The 23,057-nt window shown below is 47.4% G+C and overlaps 1 protein-coding gene across 2 annotated transcripts in view; it reads right to left on the reverse strand.

Annotated features, from left to right (window-relative positions):
- Window positions 1-7,961: 7,961 nt before the first annotated feature.
- Window positions 7,962-23,057, reverse strand: part of LOC146813697 (solute carrier family 22 member 7-like) — a 452,780-nt gene continuing 437,684 nt past the window's right edge. For both annotated transcript variants that reach the window (XM_085609110.1, XM_085609109.1), the window contains exon 11: window positions 7,962-8,145. In XM_085609110.1, the coding sequence (XP_085465236.1) occupies window positions 8,082-8,145 (64 nt within the window). In that variant the 3' untranslated portion in view covers window positions 7,962-8,081. The remainder of the gene's footprint in view (window positions 8,146-23,057) is intronic.

The following is a 23,057-nucleotide window of genomic DNA, read 5'->3' on the forward strand; positions in this document are numbered from 1 at the left end:
CTTCTTGTGAGGAAAAGATGATTAAATGTGACTTCAGTCTCTTACCATTCAAGTCTAAGGGTTAGAGTAGTGAATGGAGCCTATTTACTAGGCACTTCGACATGATCCTGTGCCCTTCCCCATAGATCAGGGCTTGCACACATAGCCTAGGGGATAGATTCGTTAGTATTAGGGATAACCTGTCCTGTAGTGAGGGTATTTCATGGAGCTGTGCTGAATTCAGGCCTGGTAGGCCTCAAACGGGAGAGACTCCATCTTTCTTTCTGCTCCGGCAGCTTGGGATGCTTCTAGGTCAAATGTAATGTTTTAGTTATGAGGTGTTATTCGCTTGGAGAGAACCGGTTCAGGCCGGCCCTTATCGAAGGATTGTATTTTTCTTCATGCCGAAGACACTACATCAGGCCTGCCGGCTGGGAACGTGTCCTTGGTACGGGGAGGTACAAGAATTTGGTGGGCGGCAGGTTACAGGCCGGAATTTTCCATGAGGAAACGCACCTCTATATTAGTGAAAGTCTGAGGCAGTTACATGTTCAGTCCGTAGGCGGCATCTAGCCGTTAGCAGTAAAGCTACTACTTATTCCAGGGAAGACAGACGCCATCTTGAAGGCGGAGAAGAACCGAGAGACAGATGCCCTCCTAGCAGAATAGCCAAAGAGGAGAGAGTAGCCGATAAGGAAGAGGTCCCAGTGACTCGGAGAAGAGTGACTTCCAGGCGAGCCGAGGCACAGACGAGAAGGGAACCTAGATGACCACTGAGTGCAGGCTACATACTACTAAGGTGATGTCGACCCTTTCTTATTAGAGTGTACAACTTAATCTTTCACTTCTCTTTGCAGGTTATGTGTTATATCGTAATGTTATGTGATTGTATATGTAATGAGTAATAAAGTACCCAGTTTGTAGTGAACCAACATGTGCTGCGTGTTCTTGTATGAGAGGGTAGCCTATTCTTCTAGTCAGCTGCGACTACATGAACAGATGTTAACCCTGATCAGGTAAGTGGTAACTGAATAAGGGAAAGAGGAGCCCCTCGAACCTGAGAACAGGCTATGCTCGAACTGGCAATCCTTGTGTGATCTGATGAATAGTGAGACTGATTCCCTTTTTGTATGTTATGGTGATCATAGGATGAACTGTCGTATGAGACTGCCGTCTAGGTAGAGAGGTCTGGATTCGTATAGGATCGCGAGGCCGCCACTTGTGATACTGTCGTATGGGCAGAGAGGTCTGGATTCGTAGGGGATCGCGAGGCCGCCGATTGTGCTGAGACTGCCGTCTGGGTAGAGAGGTCTGGATTCGTATGGAATCGCGAGGCCGCCACTTGTGATACTGTCGTATGGGCAGAGAGGTCTGGATCCGTATGGGATCGCGAGGCCGCCGATTGTGCTGAGACTGCCGTCTGGGTAGAGAGGTCTGGATTCGTATGGAATCGCGAGGCCGCCACTTGTGATACTGTCGTATGGGCAGAGAGGTCTGGATTCGTAGGGGATCGCGAGGCCGCCGATTGTGCTGAGACTGCCGTCTGGGTAGAGAGGTCTGGATCCGTATGGGATCGCGAGGCCGCCGATTGTGCTGAGACTGCCGTCTGGGTAGAGAGGTCTGGATCCGTATGGGATCGCGAGGCCGCCACTTGTGATACTGTCGTATGGGCAGAGAGGTCTGGATCCGTATGGGATCGCGAGGCCGCCGATTGTGCTGAGACTGCCGTCTGGGTAGAGAGGTCTGGATCCGTATGGGATCGCGAGGCCGCCACTTGTGATACTGTCGTATGGGCAGAGAGGTCTGGATTCGTATGGGATCGCGAGGCCGCCACTTGTGATACTGTCGTATGGGCAGAGAGGTCTGGATCCGTAGGGGATCGCGAGGCCGCCGATTATAAGAGGTCTTGGTATGTATAGTAGGAATTCCCTGTCCTTAGGTGGCAGATATATGTGGTTGTGTATGTAAACAGGCCCTAGGGAGGGGGTAACGTTCTGGCTGGGTTAGTGAGGCTCTGATGAGCGGGTTCTATCTGATCCGAAAACCCAAGCAGAACAGGGGGCCACCTCAATACTGAAATTAGTGGCAATAATGGGGGTGTAAAGTGTCCACTTCAGGGGACCCACCTTAGGGGTGTGCCTAGCATGTAAGAGTGACAAGCTTTCTGAATAGCTAATATTCTGCTCTGGTGCCAAATAGGCCCCAGGGCAGGGGTTGGCATTTACCAGGTCTAGGGGGGAAGCCATTCTCACATACCAAAGGCAGCAGAGGTATTGAAGCATCTGGCCTTGAAATGCTAATTTTCTAGCCATCCTGCTGGTGGAGGTGTGATCATCTTGTTCTGGGCAGACATTATTCCTGACATCTAAGAGTGTGGGCTCTCACCTGCAGGGAGGTCAGAAACTCATCTGTGGTGGCAGGCTAGAAGATACCAATCAGTCAGCATAGTGGGTTTCAGGGGGCACCTCTAAGGTGCCCTCTGGGTGCATGTCATAATAAATCTAGTACTGTCATCAGTACAGACTTATTAAGACAAGGTGTTTGATACCAAACACCGTAATTTTCAGTGAATGCATTATGTAGTTGGGTAAATCGAAATGACCAGTGGCCAGTACATATATTTAAGATGGCTTCTTGATCACTTGCACCATTTCACACAGCCTACAACAGCAGTCGGCATTTCGTTTTTGTGTGGGTCCCTTAGGGTGGCATAATACATGCTGCAGCCCTTAGGGACCCTTTTTAGTACCCACACGCTGGGTACCATTTACAAGACACATATAAGGGTGCAAAAGCCCTTGCCAATTGGGTTACAATTTAACATTTACTGGGGACCTGGTTAGCAGGGACCCAGTACAACTTCAGTCATAAAGCATCACTAATAAGGCAAAAGGTCGGGTCAAAAAGGGCACTTTCCTACACCTCTCATAGCCAGAAGTCTGTGACAGACCCACACCTGGTTTGTCTTTGGTGCTTGAAGTGGTAAACCGCGATTCCAAGACCTGCAAGGACTGCTGCACCATGCACCCGAAGGAGTTGCAGGTCGCTCTTTGGAACTCCTCACCACCTGGCATCAGACGAACCAGTGATGATCTAGATCCTGGCTCGTGGAAGGTCCTAAAACCACTAGCAGAGTCGCTCTCAATCCCCAATATCTCTGTCAAAGTCATTGGGTAAGTCTTACAAAAAGAAAAAGTTTAATATGTTGAAGCATTCTTTGACTTCACCGCGGTGGTCCAAGTTTTAGGACGAGGCACAAATCGAGGTGTTGCTCTCATGCATCCACCAGGGAGCCAGTGCCTGGGCCCACGCTCTGCCTCCCAGAGTTTTTTAGAGCGACCCCCACCCAACTCAAGGAGTTTTAGGAGGCCATGCACCTCATATTGTGGTGGCCCAACTCCTCAGGAGTGCAATGGGTTTGGAGTGACCACACACTGGATTCCAGGAGGTGGGTTCGACCTCTGTGCCAGAGGGATCCCCTGGATTCTGTGGTAGATCTGGAGCAGCTGCTCCTGGGAGACCACAAACTTCCGCAGAGCCTACTGCAGTTACGTTGTTGCCGCACCGGCCAACACTCCGTGGTGACACCAGCCCCATCACGGATACTGAGCCAGAAGGGCCTAACCTGACGCAGACTCCTGCGTTGGCCAAAACCTGCCCTTTAAGTTTGGAGACAGTGCCTTTTTCCTTTTGTCAACTATTGAAAGGGAGACAATTGGAAGGAGTCTCTGGACCCTTCTGGTTTTTCACACCTCCTTGATGAACCTGAGGACAACTGGTTTGAGGAACTGGTGGATGCCAGTGTATTGGATATCTCACAAGACACTGGCTTGGTCTCTCCTCCTATTGTGGCTATGGAGGAAGAGGCTTCCTTTGCTATAATGGTGGGGAGGGTGGCTGAGGTCCTGGACCTTGAGCCATCCTCAGCTGCAGTCAAGACAAATGTCTTGATGGAGGTGCTTCAGCCAGTAGTTGCCCCCTATGAACCTCTCCTCATTTTATGAAGACCTTACTGATGCCCTGCTTGGGGCCAGGTACAACCCCTGTACAGGGGCTCCTGTGTACAGGACAATTGCCCACCGCCATTGCCCTGCTTCTGGGGACCCCAATTTACTCACTGAGCACTCCACCCCAGAAGGCTTGGAGGTCCAAGCATCCTTCACTAAAGCCAACCGTGGCACATTTCCTATCACTCCACTGGACAGGAAATCTAAGAGGCTGGACACATTTGGCACGAGGATGTACCCTTCTGCCAGCCTAGCACTGCAATCAGTGAACACTACATGCTTTTATGGTCGATACACCCACACAATTTGCAATTTGGTAGCACAGGTGCTGCCGAAGGTCTCGGAGGAGGCCTGAGCTACACTGTCAAAGGTGACTGCAGATGGCAGAGACACAACTAAGTTCACCACTCACGGCAGACTGGACTCAACCAACTCATTAGGAAGAATGATTTGGTCACCAGTGGCACTCAGAACCACTGGCTTCACTTATGGACATGCCATTTGATGGCTCCCGCCTCTTTGGCAATAAGGCAGACTCAGTGCTGGAACGTTTTAAGGACTGCCGGACTACTGCCAGGTTCTTTGGGCCTCTTGTTGGCTCCCCACAACTCCAGTCTGCTTTTTGCCTCTTCCGTGGCTATGGTAGGGGCTCCGAACCAAGTCCTTTCCTGCCCACCCACCAAGCCAACAAGCTTCCCAGCCTTTTCATGGCCACGGGGACTACCAGCCATCGGTCGACCAAGTCCACCCCTCCCGCCCCCAGGCAGCCACAGCCTACAAACTCCTCTAGTTCACCCTCATACCAGTAGTGGGCAGGATCACCTGTCACACTGGTACTCCATAACATCAGACAAGTGTGTACGCCAGATCATTCAGGTGAGTTACTCCATCCACGTTTTGAAAACCCCACCGTCCATACCACCTTCTTACAACTAGCTGATAAAGGACCATCTCTTCCTGCTATGTCAGGAACTACAGACTATTTTGGTCTAAGAAGCCATCACGAGGGTGCCGGCATCAGAAGTAAGTCATCATTGCTATTCCTGCTACTTTCTGGAACTAAAGAGGACAGAGGCTGCCACCCTATTATAGACCTGCTCCCTCCCAAACTCTTCCTGAAAAAGGAGAAGTTCAAGTTACTCACATTGGTTCAAGGTCTGTCTGTCCTCAACCCTCGAGACTGGATGGTAGAGCTGGACTTGCAGGACTCCTACTTGCATACCCCTGCACTGCCTGCACACCGAACTTACCTGCCGTTCACAGTAGGCCACGAGCCTTATGAGTTTGCTGTGCTCCCTTTCCCCTTACCAGTCACTGCCCCTTGGATGTTCACCAAGGTGATGGCAGTGGTCACCTCACATCTGCGGAGGTTATGGGTTTCAGTCTTCCCCCACCGTGATAACTGGCCGTTGAAGGTGGGCTCGCTCAGGGTGGTCGCTGTTCAAGTCAGCCATTGGGACTCGTTATTTTAAAGGGAATTCAACACTTATTCCCTCCACCACCAATCATCACACCCCAATGAGACCTCAATATGGTCCTGAGCTTTTTGATGTATGCACCCTTCAAGGCACTACATAACGGTACCCTTCCATTAAAAAAGCTTTTCTGGTGGCCATAACATTGGCCAGGAGGGTCAGTGAGCGACGTATATTTTCTATGCACCCTCCCTACACAACATTCTGCCCACACAAACTGGTAATAAGAACCTCTGCTTTCTTTCTTCCAAAAGTAGTACCACCATTTCATATGGGCCACAATATCAAATTGCCTGCCTTCTTTGCCCCGCCTCACCCTTCCAAAGGGAGACTCCACCTTTTGAACACAAAAAAAGTATTGCTGTTCTACATTGATCATATCAGAGAGTTTTGGGTGCACACTCAGTTCTTCTTTGTGTATGTCAGGCGCAAAAAGGAAAGGCTTTGCGGAAATGGACCATATCACAGTGGATTACACTCTGATTAAAATCTGCTACACATTGACCAAGCAGCAACTGCTGAGGGCTTGTGTGCTCATTCCACCAGAGCCAAGGCTGTGACAGCTGCATTGGTTCATTGTGTTCCAGTCCTGGATATCTGGCAGGCTGCAACATGGGCCTCTCTGCACACGTTTACTAAGCACTACTGCCTGGATAGTCCGGTCCGTCATAATGGGCACGTACCTCGCTCGGCCCTGCTGGACTACTTGGTCTAGTCTGTTCACAGACCCACCTCTGGACAGTAATTACTTGGGTACCAATTCTAAGGTAAGGAATGTGCGGCTAGAAGTTTCTATCAGTCGAACAAGTTACTTACCTTTGGTAATGCCTTATCTGGTAGAGGATCTATCCAGCAGCAAATTGCTTACTGACCCTTCCATCCTCCCATCGGCTGACACTGCTGGTTCTCCTACAGAGAAATGCAAGTCAGTAGCCCATCTTCCAACTAGCCAGAGACTTTGCGTAAGCTAAAGCCCCTCACACATGTAAAGATACAAATATTTGGAGGGAACCAATCAAATTCATGGCATCTTCTTTTGTTTCTTGTTCCGCTCGAGGGTGACGAGGGACTCAAAGTCAGTAGAAGCTGTTGGTGTTACAAGCTATGGCCATGGAGGGCACACCATACTGCAGCCTACAGGCAGCTCCTAGCATATGTGAGGCTCCTGGTGTTACAAGCTTTGGCCATGGAGGGCACACCATATACTGTCACCAGGCAGCTCCTAGCACACGTGAGGCTGTTGGTGTTACAACTTACAAGCTATGGCCATAAAAGACACACCATACTACTGCTTGCAGACAGCTCCTAGCACATGTAAGGTTGTCGCGGAGGCTCTGGCATTCCTGTTATGAGTCGGGCACAGGGTGTGGGGGATGGGTGCACAGCACAACATTTGTATATGTATGAACAAGCTGCTATGTGGTCCTTACCTTTCCTTATACATCTCAGCACAGAGGAAAGGGGCAGCTGCAGTTTATCAGATGCATGCCACTGGCTGGCCTTCTGGAGTTCATACAAACTAGAATAACCATCTCGAAACCTCCCTCCCTAGCCCGTTGTAACTTTGGGGATCTAACCAGGACACTCACAGAAAAATGACGGCATCTTATTGAAGGGAGAGACAGAGGGAGAACAGGTACCAGAAGAAGTCTACAACCTGAAGAAAGCACCAGTCCCATAAAAGGTACCTCATTTTCTCAAGTCTACTCCCAGATGCACCCAGCATTTACACATCTCGTTGAGGGGGAGTGAAAGTTTCCAGATATGAGGGATAGAACACATTCTATCACGAGGAAACAACAGAAATAACATATACGTACAAACATACATACATACTTGAGAAACAAGGCAATAGGAGCTGTGAAACTTTGAGTAGTAGGACTGCTGGCTATCCTCGGTTTCTCCATAGAGTGGGCAGGGAGCCGTAGCATTCCCTGATAGAGGGCAAGGATTTACTCTATGGGCACTGCTGTTTTCTTTAGCTGTCTCTTGACCTGTGCCTTCCAGGAGGACACTCAAGACTTGAGGCACTTCTGAGTGTATTTTTTGTAGGACCTTCCCAAGGAATGAAAAGTACCAAGTTAACCTGTATGATGAAATCAGGATCAGGGCAGCACACAGGCAGTGCGCCAGGATCTTCTGGCCTTCCTCGCTCCCACAATACCTGAGACTTGGAGAACATTTACCTTGGTTTCCAAAGATGATTAAAGATTCACTTGTCCCGCGCTGCTCTTGGGTCTGATGCAATGAGCTCAACTTCCTTTCCTCAGGTGACCCTTCACCCAGGCTGTTCTTTCACCTACTTAAGAGCAGAGTATGCGGCTTTCACATTACACACGCACGAGCAGGATGAACTTCTTCAAACCCAACCACTGGTTAAAGGATCTCCTAATGCCACCCCAAAGATCACAAGGCATTGGGGCATCTGTTACATTAAGCGGTTTGTACCCCTTCACAAGAACTATATAGAATAATAGGAAATCAAAGCACATCAGCAGGTGGCGCCATTGTGAGATTTACTAAAACAAGACTAAGGTACATCCCAAAATTTAGTTGAACATTTCAAATCTGTGACCCGTGAAATATTTTGGAAGGTCCATGACTTGTTCGTCTCCATCAGTTAGAATTTCTGCATGCGAACGACCTCTTTCGGACTCCTTGCGTTGCTTGATGATTCACTGCCCCTGAAAAAGGATAAATATTGCACTGATGAGAATCAACATCCACAAAGGCTCATAATTGTTCAGCAACTATGTCTTTATATTCAACAGTTGTGGGTGATTTGTTAACTCTGGAGTCACAAAGCTGTTCCTGCATGAAACAAAACAGGCCACAGGCGGGGAAGGGTTAATCTGCTGCCTGCACAATCACATAGTGTCAGACCCTGCCAGGGAGCCATGGGGCAGCAGAGGCTCCTCGGTCTCAGCCATGGGGCTGGAGTTGTCAGGGAACAGCAGAGTGAGACTGGGACAAGACTGGAATACAAGGAGGGCATTTTATCTATCTCTATTAGCACCTTATCATTGAGTTTGCAGTCTTCCATACTTTGGTCTAGGGCAAGTGTCTTTTTCAGCTTAAAGGAAGGTTCTTCCAAACACTCGCTCTAGTGCACCTGCAACTACTGTGGGAAGAAGAGGCTGTACATGGAATACCCCATTAGGCACTGCCTGTATTGCTGTTACACAAGGATTAAGTCAAAGAGCAGTAGGAACTGCAGGATATTCTCAGCTTAAACTCATTGGGCCTTATTTATGAGGCCTGGCGACATTTTTGCGCTTCCGTTGCGTCACTTTTTGTGACGCATCGGCGGCGTAAAACATGCCTCCTGTTGCGCCCTATTTACAAAGTGATGCATCTAAGCAGATGCGTCACTTTGTAAACCCTTGCACTACATTATACCTGCGTCAGGTATAATGTATGCAGGGTAGGCGTTCCCACGTAAGTAAGCCTCGTAGAAGTGACGCAGTGAAATCTACGAGATTTCACTGCGCCACTTCTAGGGTGCAAATGCGTCAAACTCTTACGTCTGCCTCACAGCAGGCGTAAGACTGATGCAGGCCCTTTCACATGGGTCTTGCCCCATGTGAAAGGACACATTGCTGGAGTTGCGTCACTTTTTTGACACACTCCAGCAATGTGTCACTTTTGCACCTATAGATACGTCAGAAGTACTGACATATCTGTAACTCCTTGCGACATGATGCGTCATACAGTAAATATGACGCATCCATCATGTCGCAAGGAGGGCGCACGGAGAAGTGACACATCGCTGCTTTCACGCAGCGATGCGTCACTTCTCATAAATGAGGCCCTCAATGACCATCAAGATCAACTTCTGAGATGGCTGCAGGAAAAGGCTTGGCACAGTGACAGCCATTATCAGGAGATGAATACTTACACTCCAGCTCATCTAAACTGTCGCAGAAGGAAAATGCTACTTACCAGTATGCATCTGTTCTTGGCATGTAGAGCTGCAGAGATTCACACTGTGCATAGATCGCCATCTGGTGTTGGGCTCGGATGCTTGCACCTTGTTGTTGTCTTGGAAGAAGTCTTTTCACGAGATAGATGACTCCTCCCTTGGAAGATAGTGCGCATGGGCATCGACTCCATCCTCAGATTGTTTTTCGCCATGAAGGGAAATGATGGAGTTTGTAATAAACAGAAAGATGTCCATGAGAATGTATCTAAGTAAGATAACACTGGAACAGATACAGGTTTCGGGGAGGTGGGTGGGCGTGTGAATCTCTGCAGCTCTACATGCCCAGAACAGATGCATTCTGGTAAGTAGCATTTTCCGTTTGAGGCATATAAGCTGCAGAATTCACACTCTGTGCATAGACTGTACAGCAGTGTCTCTCCTATCAGTGGTCGCCTGTATCGGTTGCAGTGGTTTGAAAAGTGTCCTAAGAACAGCTTGGCCATCAGAAGCTTGTTTCTTTGCCTGCACATCTACACTATAGTGTTGGGTGAAGGTGTGTGTTGTAGACCATGTTGCTGCCTCACAAATGTCTTCCAGGGGAATGTTCCCTAAGAATGCCATGGAAGCCCCTAGTTTGCGTGTTGAATGCGCTCTAGGGGGAATTGTTAACGTACGTTTTGCTTTCTGACAGCATATTTGAATACATTGACTATCCACCTGGCAATTCCTGTTTTGGAAATTGGATTGCCTTTATGAGGTGGAGAGAAAGCTACAGTTGCTTTTTCTTCCTAAAGATTTATGGCCTGTCTATGGAGTAAAGTAAAGCTCTTTTGATGTCGAGGGTGTGAAGAGCCCTTGCCGCTACAGAATCAGAATTTTGGAAAAAATACTGGCAACTCTACTGATTGATTAAGGTGGAAAGCAGAGATTACTTTACAATGACAAATGTTGTCTGTTTTGTAGGTAGGCGGCAAGGGCAGCCAGATGTAATCTTATGGATGAGTATGCCAGATTGCATCTTTGTAGGTGTAGCAAATAGCAGATAATGTTTTGAATTGAAGCATCCAATGGGTTAATTTTGTTATTATTGCAGCAAATGACGAATCTCTTCCATTTAGCTTGCATGAGGTACAATGAAAATGCAAGAGGCCATCATTCCTATGAGGTGCATAGACACTCAGGCTGGAAGAGAGTGCTGGGGCTGAAATGTGGTGATGAGGGTTTGCATACTGGCCATCCTTTCTGGATTGGGGCATGCTAGAGCTTTGGAAGTGTCTATTGTAGCTCCTAGATACTGATGCATGTAGGAGGGTTGAAGGTGTGACTTGGTGTAGTTTACTGTGAACCCCAAGTTCTGTAGCAGCTGAATGGTTTGATGAGTGAGGTGAACACACGGGTTGTATGACTTGGCTTTAATGAGCCAGTCGTCGAGGTATGGAAATACATGGATTTGTTGTCTTCGCAAGTGTGCTGCTACTACTGCAAGACACTTTGTGAGCCTTGGAAGGACTTTGAACTGATACTGTTGTCCGTCCAGTGTGAGCTTTAGGTATTTTCTGTGAGCAGGTTGTATGGGAATAAGAAAGTAGGCATCCTTGAGATCTAGGGCCTTATGTAGGTAGCCTAACATTTACCACTTCATAAATACCGAATTTTACTGATTCGGTATTTATGAAGTGGTAAATGCTATGTAGGTAATCAGTCGGTAAAAATGACCGAATCGGAATTGGTTGGTAATTTAGAATCGGTATTTACCGATTCGGTAATGGTAACTGGCTTCCCATTGATTCCTATGGGCCAGGAGGCCCATAGGAATCAATGGGAAGCCAGTTACCATTACCGAATCGGTAAATAACGATTCGGTAATGGGGGGAGCACAATCAAGGGTGGCAGGGTGTCACAGTGACACCCTGTTGCACCCCTGATTCCTGCATGTGTGCACATGTGGCACACATAGATGCCCTAAGGGCATGTATGTCTGCCACATTGCACACTTCTAAGTGCCAAAAAATGCTTTTTCTAAGCCATTCGTCATTTACCACCAACTTTTAGTTGGTGGTAAATAACGAATCCACACAACACCCACACACTCCCCGTACATCTCATTTCAGGATTCGGTATTTACCGAATCGGTAAAATTACCGAATCGGTAATTTTACCGATTCGGTAAATTACCGAATCCTGAAATGTCCCCCCTACAAACCAAAAGCCTGAATACCGGTCGGTAACGGGATTTTTACCGAAAATCGGCCATTACCGACCGGTATTAGGTTACCTACATATGGCCCCTAGTGTGGCAAGCAAGTCGCCTTGTTCAAGCAGTGGAAGGACTTGTCAGAGAGTGATCATGTGAAAATGATCTGATTTTATGTAGAGATTGAGGGGTCTGAGGTCCAATATTGGCCTTAGCGTACCGTCCTTTTTGGGGATTAGGAAATATAGAGAGTAAACTCCTGTTCCTTGATGTTGTATGGGGACTGGTTCTATTACGTGCTTTTGAAGCAGTGAAAGAACTTCCTGTTTGAGGAGTGTCAGATGTTCCGTGAACATTGGACAGTGCTTGGGTGGTGTATTAGGTGGAGTTGCTGTAAGTTCCAGGCAGTAACCATACTGGATAATTTGCCTTACCCACTTGTCGGTGGTGATGGAGTTCCAGACAGTTAGGAACTGTGAGAGTCTCCCTCCGACCGGAGTGGAATGGTCTGGAGGGAGTGGAGGGAAGTCACTGCTTATTAGAGGTAGAGGCGCGAGTTTTGTTGTTACCTCTGCCTCTTCCTTTGTTGTTATTTTCTCTGTATCCACCTCTAAAATATCCTCTGTGAGGGGATGTTTGTGTGGGGTTTTTGTATGAGGAAGAGGCAGTGTCTGCACTGATATTTTTGGATGCGCCTCTATAGAAGGAGCGCCAAAAGGAACCTCGTGTGGATGGAGACTGTAATGCTCCCATGGATTTAGCAGTCTCCGTGTCCTTTTAAATTTTTTCTAATGCTGTATCCACAGCTGGGCCAAACAGTTGTTCATGATTGAACGTGTGTGTAGGAGAGTAGGATCTGCTTCACATGCTTACCCCCCCACTTTGCTGGTGTTTCACTGTTTTTCGAAAGGCTGGGACCCTGCTATTCAGGGCCCCAGCCTAGCTGCTTCATCTCTAAATTGATAGCATGTACTTTAGGTACACCACAGATTGGATCCTGAGGCACCCTTGTGAGTCCCTAGTATATGGTATACTATGTACCCAGGGCATAGGTACCCCAGAGGCCTACCAGGGGCTGAAGCATGTATTATGCCACCCCTGGAAAACCACCCAAAATGACATCACAGGTCTGCTACTGCAGCCTGGGTAAGGTGGTGCATGCACTCCTTACTGAGGTATAGGTTCACTATACCTCACCTATCACTGCACATACAATCTATCAGTCACTCCTATGGCAGGCCTTAACAATCCTGAAGGCAGAGTGCTTGGTTATATGTGAGAGGGTGCCCAAGCAAGCGCAGAGCCCCTCTGCAGCCTTCGTAATCTCTTCTCCGTTGTTGTCAGTGGTGCAGCCTGACCATATACTCTTAAGTGCATTAAATCTTAAACGGTTAATGCTAACTTTGGACTGGCTGCACGGAAACATGTCATGTTTGGTGTCAAACACCTTGGAATCATACCCCCACATCAGTTCTTGATGTGAGGATATGATGCCACACTTCTAGAGGGAGAGACATGGCAGTACTGGTATACCCGGTAGAAATCTAATAGAGCCCTGGCATCACAAAATGGATGCTGCAGCCACAGACACGGGTATGGCCTCCTGCTGCTGGCCGAAACTCCGGCAGGGGAGGCCTGGACAATAGGTTTCCTGTCACAGGGAGGTGTAACCACCTCCCAGACAGGCTTATGTGTATTGGGGCTGGGTGGGAGCACTCTCTGAGTGCTTTGAAGTCCTGCACTGGGGACACATTTGGTGTCCCTGTGCATAGTCCAGCTCCACCGGTTCAGGGGCTTCCAGCCCCTGCTCTGGCACGAAACTGGACAAAGGAAATGGGTGTAGTCACCCCTCTTTCCAAACCCTCCCATAGGTGGGTCCCTAGAGCTAGTCCAACCCCTTCCTTAGGTATAAGTAAGGAACCTCTGTAACCAGAACTTTAGATATCCCTGGATGAAACTCTGAAGCTGAATCCTGGACCTTCGCCGCTCTACTAAAGACTAGAGGACTGAAGAAATCTCCCTTGGGGTCAAGGAGTGACTCCCATTTTGCTGGTCTACATCTCCGAAGCTTCCGCCGGACTCCGAAGTATTTGCAGCTCAGGAAGAGGATTTCCAGACATCTCAGAGGCCGACCCGAGTCCCCAGCAAAGCTGAGACCCACAGCCCTCGTAAGTAGCGTGGAACCGGAACTCCTGGTCACCGTGCACTTTTGCAAGTGCATTGACTTCTGGGTTCAGAGCTCAACAGAGCACGGAAACTGCTCTGTTAGTTGTGGTGGAAAGTTTAAGAAAAATCACAGATAACGGGGGCTGCGCGGCATTGATTTTACTTGATCTCAGCGCAGCCTACAATACCATGATTCACCAGCTCTTGATCCAGAGGCTTAAGGGCGTCGGAATTTCTGGTATGGCATTAAAGTGGCTACAGTCCTTTCTTGAGGACCGATCATTTGTGGTCTTCGATGATAATTTCTCATCGAAACCATTACCTCTTGGGTGTTTGGTACCTCAGGGCTCGTCCCTGAGCCCCACCCTTTTCAATGTGTATATGAGTCCTTTGGCGGAACTTGTAACCCCTCATGGCATCCAGATCGTTACATACGCAGACGACACCCAGTTAGTAGTTTCTTTTAGTCAAGAAGATAAGTCTGCTCCTAACCTGGCGTTGTGTCTGCAAGAAGTATCAAGGTGGATGGATGACTCCTATTTGAAGCTTAACGGTGACAAAACGGAACTTCTGTTCCTGGGAAACTGTCCCCCATGCACCATAGCTCCCTCCTGGCCTAAATGTCTTGGCCCCCCTCCAACCCCAAAAGCAGAAATCAAGAGTTTGGGAGTTTGGATAGACCATAATCTGAATTTTAAAAAGCAAGCAAGCAAGGTGGCTGCTGGATTCTACAGATTGCTCAGAATGCTCAGGAAGATCCTCCATCTACTTCCACTCACTGTCAGAAGAACAGTGGTCCAGGCACTTATTCTTTCACGCCTGGACTATGCTAATGTCCTTTATCTGGGCGCCCCTTTGGTAGCCACTAATAGGCTCCAGGTCATCCAGAACTGCGCAGCACGATTACTCACCAACTCTGCTAGACGTATGTCTGCTAGACCTTCTCTCGCAACATTGCATTGGCTGCCGGTTATGCAAAGGATCCATTTTAAAGCACTATGTATTGCTCATAAGGCTCTTTTTAATAGGGGCCCTCCTGTTGCTAGATCTCTCATCCAACCATACTGTCCATCCAGATCACTTAGATCAGAAAAAAAGCATCTTGTCCTAGTCTCTACTCTTAAGAGGATGCGCAGTGGAGGACGTTGTTATGGGTATAATGCTGCAAAACTTTGGAACAGTTTGCCATTGTTGATTCGGTCCGAATCTAATCATCTTCTGTTCCGTAAACGTTCAAAGACTCATCTGTTCCCTTAAATCTTTTACTTGCTCAATGACTTGCTATAGTGCTGGGACACTCTAGGGTATCCATGCGCTCTATAAATGCCCTTTCAATTCAATTCAATTCAATTCAACTTCTCGATGTCTCTTGAAGTCGTGCTTGGGGTTACTTGTAGCCCCCACCTCGAGCAGAAGATCCACCGAAGATTGTCGGCCTAGTCACCCCGAGTGACCCGTGGGCCACCATTTTGTGTTTCCTCTCGAGGTCCCATCGCGAACCCTGGTCCGTCGACTGGTGGGACCCTGAGGGGGTAACTTTGATTTTCTTTGGGCTTCCCTGGTTGCTCCAGACGTGCCCTGACTCCCCACCAAGTGGTGAGTCCCTCAGACCTTGCTGGTCTGCACCGAAGCATCTTTCTCCTGCTGTTGCCAAGGCTTGTTGTGTCTAATCCAGGCACCGATGCTGCAGCACTCGACATCCTTCGTGGGACTGCTCGAATCCAGCTCCTGGTCATCCTCGACGCCTCCTGGTCCTCGTGGCTGAAGAGTCAAACTTCACCTCCTTCACCTGAAATCACCCGACATCGGTGGGCATCCACCTATCGCCTTCCTGGTCACTGGCAAGTGACCAACACTCTGTCCCCTCTGCTTTCAGGTTCTTCTCGACTTCGATCTAGGCTTGGATCTCTTCGGACACTTCGCATCTTCCCGGCAGCAGCACTTCTTCGCCAGCTCCCATTGAAAACGACGATGCGACCCAACACCATTTGACACCTATGGACCCGGCTTCCCTGTGTGAGGTAACACGAGTACTTCAGTGCTCCCGTGGGTGTTGGCCCTAGAACTTCCCAAGTCCCAAAGGGTTTGGTCCTGACTCATTTCTAAGTATCCCTATTCTTTAAAAATCTAACTGCGACTTTCCCCATAGAAGCTAACGGGAGCTCGCGGCTGTGTTCTCACACTGCACACGGCCCCCATGGGTCCCCTGTGTCACTACCTTGGGTGGTTCCTTGGGGTCCCAGCGATTCTACAGGTTCTAGACCTTGTGTCTAGTTAAGTTGTGGTTCTTATACCACTATTTTAGTATATGGTTTGGCTCTCCCCTAGGGCCTGACGTGTATTTGTGCTATTTTACTGTCATATTTGAAGTGTAACTTATGTGTTTTGACCGCTAGTCTCATAAAGAGACTAGGAGGGTGTGTTTAGTAATAAATACATATATTTTATATATATACCTGGTGTGGTTGTCTTTCATTTAGGCACTCAAGAGATTATAGACTGGTAAAACAAGCTGCTTTACATTCCTACAAGACTTTGCCTGAAGGCTGCTCTCCATAGCTACCACTAGGATAGCTTTCAATAAAGGTTGTCTTTAACCTATAACCAATAAGGGGTTGTTTGGACTGATACAAGGTGCCCACTATAACTAGTGGACAGCATATACCAGGCCAACTTCTCACAGGATGATTGAGGATAGTTGTTTGTACCTCCTGTTTGAAGCCAGAGATGCGCAACCAGGCATGTCTTCTCAGAAACACACTAGTGTTAATGGACCTCAATGCAGTGTCTGCTGCATCAAGGGCACACTTGATAATAATAATAATCCACTTGTAAAGTGTGAACACTCACCCGTAAGGGTCTCTAGGTGCTGGGGGCCGTCGGGAAGAATAAGCAAGCTTTTGCCCAGAGTCACATGGTGCTGGGCTAATCTGCCGCCGGCGATCGAACCATGATCCCCAGATTCCGGAGTCAGTTGCCCTGGCCGCGGCACCACACCTCTTCTTGATTGATGCATCAGTTATTAATTTGCCCTCTTGAATTAAATTATTGGCCTGGGTCTTATATTGATGAGGCAAATGCTGCAATAGGGTTTCTAGTTGGTCATAATGAGGCCTATAATACCTGGCAAGTAATGCCTGCGCATTGGCTATCCTCCGGTGGTTAGCTGCTTGGGCAGTAACTCGTTTGCCTGAAGCATCTAATAATTTAGACTCCTAGTCCGGAGGTGGAGCATCACCGGAGGTTTGAGAGTTGGCACGTTTTTTAGCGTTGGTGACCACTATAGAATCCAAAGGTATTTGACCCTTGATGTAGGTAGGATAATTGGGAGTAGGTTTATATTTTTGTCAATTCTGGGGTTGAGAATTCTAGCCCTTACAGGGTCTTTGAATATGGCTGGGGCGTGTTTAGCATTGGTACAGTTTGTACAGTTTTTTGTGACTCTGCAAAGGTGTCTATTAGGAAGTCCTCCTCTGCGGGGTCCCAATACATTTGAACACCATGGTACTGGGCAGCCCTGTCTATAAGCTGGCTTAAACCAATATTGTCATCTGGGGGAGATGGCATTGTTGGGTATGCATCGGGGCTGGGAGGTCTGGAGGGCCTACTGGGTCATCATAATCATCCCAATCGTCCAGTGGTACATCTGTGTTGTCATCAGGGTCAGTGAAAGGGTCATTGTTTCCTCCCCCACCCCTAAATCATCATCATCCTGTGGTGGTGGTGAGTATGGTGGAATTATGGGAGAGTGTGGTGGAGAGAAAGGCTTAGGAGGAAGAACAGGAGAAGAGGGTCATAGAGGTGAAGTAGCACAGTCTCTTTTCTTTGGAGGCACCTCAGGGATGTGTGGGGTGTCCAATTTCCACTTCTTGTGTGGAACATTAACCACATGTCCTGTTTTGGGGTCCACTTGGAGTGTTTTTTGCTTCGGATCGATGGGATCCGGTCGAAAAAGTTCTTCCTCTTGGGTAGTCGCTTTTGGCGCCGATTTTTTCGGGTCCGAGCGACGTTCAGATTTGTGCTCAAGAACCTTCGAAGGGGTTTTTGTATCCTTCGGCTTCGATGTCGAAATCTTTTTCGGCTCTGAATCCTTTTCCTTCTGCGCCGAGGTGCTCGGTGCCAATTGTTTTCTGGGGACTGCGAGAGTTGGGTGCGCTCCATGCTTCGGTGCCAATTGTGAAGCTTTCTTTCGGTCGCGATTGGGGCCAGCAGGCGAAGTCTTGACCGGAGCCTTCTTTTTTTCAGGTGGGGTTGGGGTAGGGGCAGTTGTACTCACTCATTGACCTGGCGTGATGTAGTCGTCTGAGTCGGAACTGATTTCCAGATCCTCCGAATCCTCTGAATCCTCCTCCGGGACATCGGGGCCTTCGCTGAAGATGTCCTCTGGCACCGGAGTTGCTTGTTGCGCCATAACGTGTCGTCAGGCCCAGCGATCATGGATAGTTTTCTTGGATCGAAAAGAGGCGCAGGCCTGGCAATTACTCTCCTTGTGCTCGGGCGAGAGACAGATGTTACAGACCCTGTGTTGGTCGCTGTGTGGGAATTTAGCTCCACACTGGGGGCATTTTTTAAATGGAGTCCTTTCTATTAGAAGTAGGCCCGCAAGGCGTTGTTAGGCCCAGCGGCCTGCGTCGACGACTGGAATCGGGTATTTTGAGGAGCGCGTCGAAGGTCACGCGAACGAAACAATACCGTTGAGTTTCTTTGATGATTTGCGCATCAAAAAGGTTTGGAAAACATGGTACCGAACTGGAGCGCTGAAGTTACATCCGAACCCGACGGCGGTAAAAGACAATCTGAGGATGGTGTCGATGCCCATGCGCACTATTGCCCAAGGGAGAAGTCACCTATCTAGTGACTACAAAAGACTTCTTCCAAGACAACAACAAGGTGCAAGCATCCGAGCCCAACACCAGATGGCGATCTATGCACAGAGTGTGAATTCTGCAGTTCATATGCCTCGATCATATCATTCTGAAGAAGGTACGGCTTCACAGTACGGAGCATCATCTGAGAAGGGGCCATCCACCTGTGCAGACCCACTGCAAATGGCCTCAATAAAATCCGACAAGATGCCAAGCAGGCCACTTGGACCTCCTTGGGGAGAGGAGTTGGCCTAACGGCTAGGTTCAGTCGACCTTGAAGCTGGGGAACCAGGTTCGAGTCTCAGCAGTGACGCTCAACATCCTGTGATTCTGGGCAAATCACTTAATCTCCCCGTGCCTAACAAAATAGAATGTGTCCTTGTGTAAGGCAACTGATGCTCTTGTAAAGCGCTCTGATACTCGATTCCTTTGGATCAAGTTCGCACTATATGAAACTCTGGGAGAAAAAAAAACATGCCATTGAATCATCCTCGACTGAGAATCAGTGGCCCTCATCTTGTTCAACCGCTTCGCGGCCTTCAACACTGTCTCCCACAACACCCTCATCAGAAGACTCCACAAGATTGCCATACAAGAATTCGCTCTCAAATGGATCTGTTCCTTCTTCATGGGAAGAACCCAAAGGGGCAAGATGCCACGCTTCACATCAGAAACCAAGAAACCGATAAGCAGAGTCCCACAGAGATGTTCCCTCAGCCCCACCCCTATACATAACATATACATGACAGCACTCGCCAACATCATCATATCACAAGACATCACCACCATCTACGCCGATGACACCCAACTCATCCTCTCCCTGACAGACAAGACAGGCACCACCAGAACCAGCTTAACTAACTGCATGACCATGGTAGCAGACTGAATGTGAACCAACTGCCTGAAGCTCAACTCTGACAAGACAGAAGTACTGGTCTTTGGCAACAAGACCTGCCCAATGGACTCCATCTGGTGGCCACTGGAGCTAGGACACAACACCCACAGACCATACAAGAAATCTAAGGATCATCCTAAATGACAAACTCAACATGACGCCTCAAGTCAAAGCACTGTGCACCTCCTGGTTCCACATCCTACGCATGCTGTGAAAGATCTTCAAACGGTTGCCTCAGAACACTGGATGGACCATCACACAAGTACTAATCACCCGCAGGCTCTCTACGCCGAAATCTCCAAACAACTCCTACTCAGACTCCAGACCATCCAGAACACCGCCACAAGACTTCTACTTGACCTCCCACGCCGCACCCACATCACACTGTATCTCAGGAAGTTTCAAGAGTTTCCTATTCAGAAGGGCAGCCAATTGAAACTTTTCATGCACGCATACAAAGCCCTACACAACACAGGACCAGCATATCTGACCAGCCGCATATACTTTCACCAATCCACCAGACACTCTATCTCACTCTCACTCACACACACTGCCCACATCTGCAAAAACAAACTTGAAGGTGGCTCATTCTCCTAAATCGCACTAAAAACTTGGAACAACCTCTCTCAACACATCAGCAACTGTTCTTTACTTCTTGAGTTCCTCAAGAAGATGAAGACCTGGCTCTTCGTATAAGCACTTTAGGGACCCCACACCTGCCCAATCACCTGGAAACCGTCTTGGGTTATAGTGCTCTCTACAAATCACCATAATATAATATAACAATGAAACACGTGCTCTCCGATGGAGTGCTGCAAATAAAATAAAAAGAGAGCCATCAAGTAGGTAATGGAAGTATACAACTCATTCATTCTGCAAACTGAGACTGAAATGTTCTTGGGCTGCTCAAACATAAGAATAGAGACAAAGGGCAATGAATTATGAAGAAGCAACTAGGATGGACATCAAAGTCATGCTGTCATGAGGAAGGGGATGCTGCAATGCAGACTCTCAGTATAGGTTATGTATTGGAAACAACAGTTGGCAAATGGTGCCTTTAGGTAGACTTAAAAAGGGAATGGGAGCTCTGGCAGGGAGGTGAATGCAAAACACTACGAGACATGAAGGGGCCAGATTAAACCTCTTGAGAAGCTGACGGATGAATATGGACACCTGTAAGGGAAGAGATATCAGTACTGGCAGCTTAGCCACCAGACCTTTGACACCCTCTGAGAAATATCTCATCCTGGACCCCAATCATTCACACTCGATTGCTAGAATATACCGCATGCTGAATTCACGATGAGACACAGGTAAACTCCCCCTTCAGAGAGCATGGGGGAGAGAATTACACATCACCCTTCACACGGACCGAAGGAAAGAGATTCTTCAAAGGGCGACTACAGGGCCTCGCATGTGGTCAAGAGAGAAACGACTCACAACAAACAAGCATTGGCAAAGCCAATAGGTCTCGCATCCAAAAGGGAAGTGCCGACTATGCTACTGTGTTTTTGCGCTGGCACTCCTTGGATATATATATGTTTTTTAATTAACTGTTCTAAAATCGGCCTTTAGCCATGCCAAACAGTGAATACAAAAAGAATAATACAAAACTGCTGCCAGTATGTCACTATGTAGTGGCATGCATGCATGCCTGTTGTAGCCACTTGTAACACCTAAAAAAGGGTTTTCAGCATTCCTAGATGCCTGCCGTATGCAAGTGTGCCTCCCTCATAACACACAGGCAGTCATTTTGCCACTTTTAATTTACCATTCCAACATGGCATATGAGCATTTTAGAATGATAAATTAAAAAAAAAGATATGTGTGTGTATGAGCACTAACACAATTAGAGAAGCACCCCCAACACTTTGGGGTGTGTCCCCCAGGCACTGGTAATGGTCCTCCGGGGAGGTTTCTGATTATTAGAGCGAGTTCGAGTTTTTCTCAAAGAAAGAAAAATTTCATCACAAGTTCATGTTTTCTCAAAGTGAATCTTTACTGTTTTCTATTGCTTCATAGAAATTAGAGATGCCATTTTCAATCCATAGACGGAGTTGTCTGCTTTTCAATTGCAATTACAATGTCATTCCCAATGCATATCGGCATGTTAGCCTTCGTCAGGGGAAATCTACAAATGATAATGCACGTCATGAATATGATGTACGAGGACATGGTGTTAACCGTTAAAGAAACGCGTAAACGGTCGACTATGAGAGTGGAATTATAAACGTGGTGTCTAGAGAAAACCGCGTATCCCTTGACTGTGAAAGTAAACGGAAAAAGTGTTGGTGGTGAATCAGTGGAAGGGTGAATGCTAATTGCATGTGACCAATCATAGAATGTTAAGGATTATAGGTGACTTCGGGTGGTGTTATTTACTCTTCGGGTGTGTTTTATTTAATGTTGCGAGTGAATAAAATTCAAGGTAACAAGTTAGGAAGTGCTGTTAACGATAAAGGACGTGACAGATATTAAAGGTGTTTGTTAGTTATCAAACGAAACCTGAAGGATAATGGTGTTCCAAGGTTATATTTTCTTACCGGGAGTGCGGAGCATCGACGCATGGAGTCAATGGTGGGTTAGTGGCAGATCAAATCCAGGAACTAAAAAAGAAGGTGATCACGTGGTGCGGTTCAGTGCGTTGAAAAGCGAAAAAAGACTATAAGGGTTCTGATTGCTATGTGAAAAAAAGACTGTAGAGAGAGAAGACTGTGGAAAAAACTGAATAATGTGTGAAGATAAAGGAAAAGGGGCTGAAATAACATAGTTGGTGTGAGGTGGATGATGAAAAAGATGGGGGTTGATATATGATTTAATAATCGTTCGAAGAGAATGTGTGAGTAAACTTGGATAGTGAGGTTAACGGGTGTGATGTTGACTGTCGTTGTGAGTGAAGTGTGAGTGGGACGATAAAGTGAGAAAGTTACAACACATGGGAACAGAGACATCAAAACATCAAAGATGATTACAAGAGGGCTGCATAACTATTGCGGGAGAAAATAAGATTTAAATGAAACAATATATGTAGATAGTCTGGCAATTAAAAAAATGGTTAATAAAGTTTTGTGTTATTGAAACCATTATAGGTAGCATGTAAATTCTGTACGATCATTCATTCCGTGTGGTTTCATACAGTTCAACAAATAAATCCAGTGGTTTTCTCGTTGTAGTAGGAATTTGTGGTTGTCTCTCCCTTCTTTCTTGTCAACGGTTTCCAGGATACAGAATTTCAATTGGCTAACATTATGTGCTGCTTCTATGAAATGTTGGGCGACTAATGACTTCAACTGTTTGGTTCTGATGTTAGATTTATGTTCGTTGAGTCTGATTTTGATTTTTCGTTCGGTTTGTCCGATATAGATTATGCCACATGGGCATTTGAGCATATATATGACGTTGGAGGTGTCACATGTTGCTGTCGTTCTAATTTTGATTTTGTGCCCTTTCATAGGATGTGTAATGTATTCGCCTTTGATGATGTTGTTGCAATTGTTGCAGTTTAGGCACGGGATGGTGCCTTTAGATGTTCGCTGAATGGTTGGTAGTTGAGG

This window comes from Triturus cristatus, chromosome 6, assembly GCF_964204655.1.
Source record: "Triturus cristatus chromosome 6, aTriCri1.1, whole genome shotgun sequence".
NCBI lineage: Eukaryota > Metazoa > Chordata > Amphibia > Caudata > Salamandridae > Triturus > Triturus cristatus.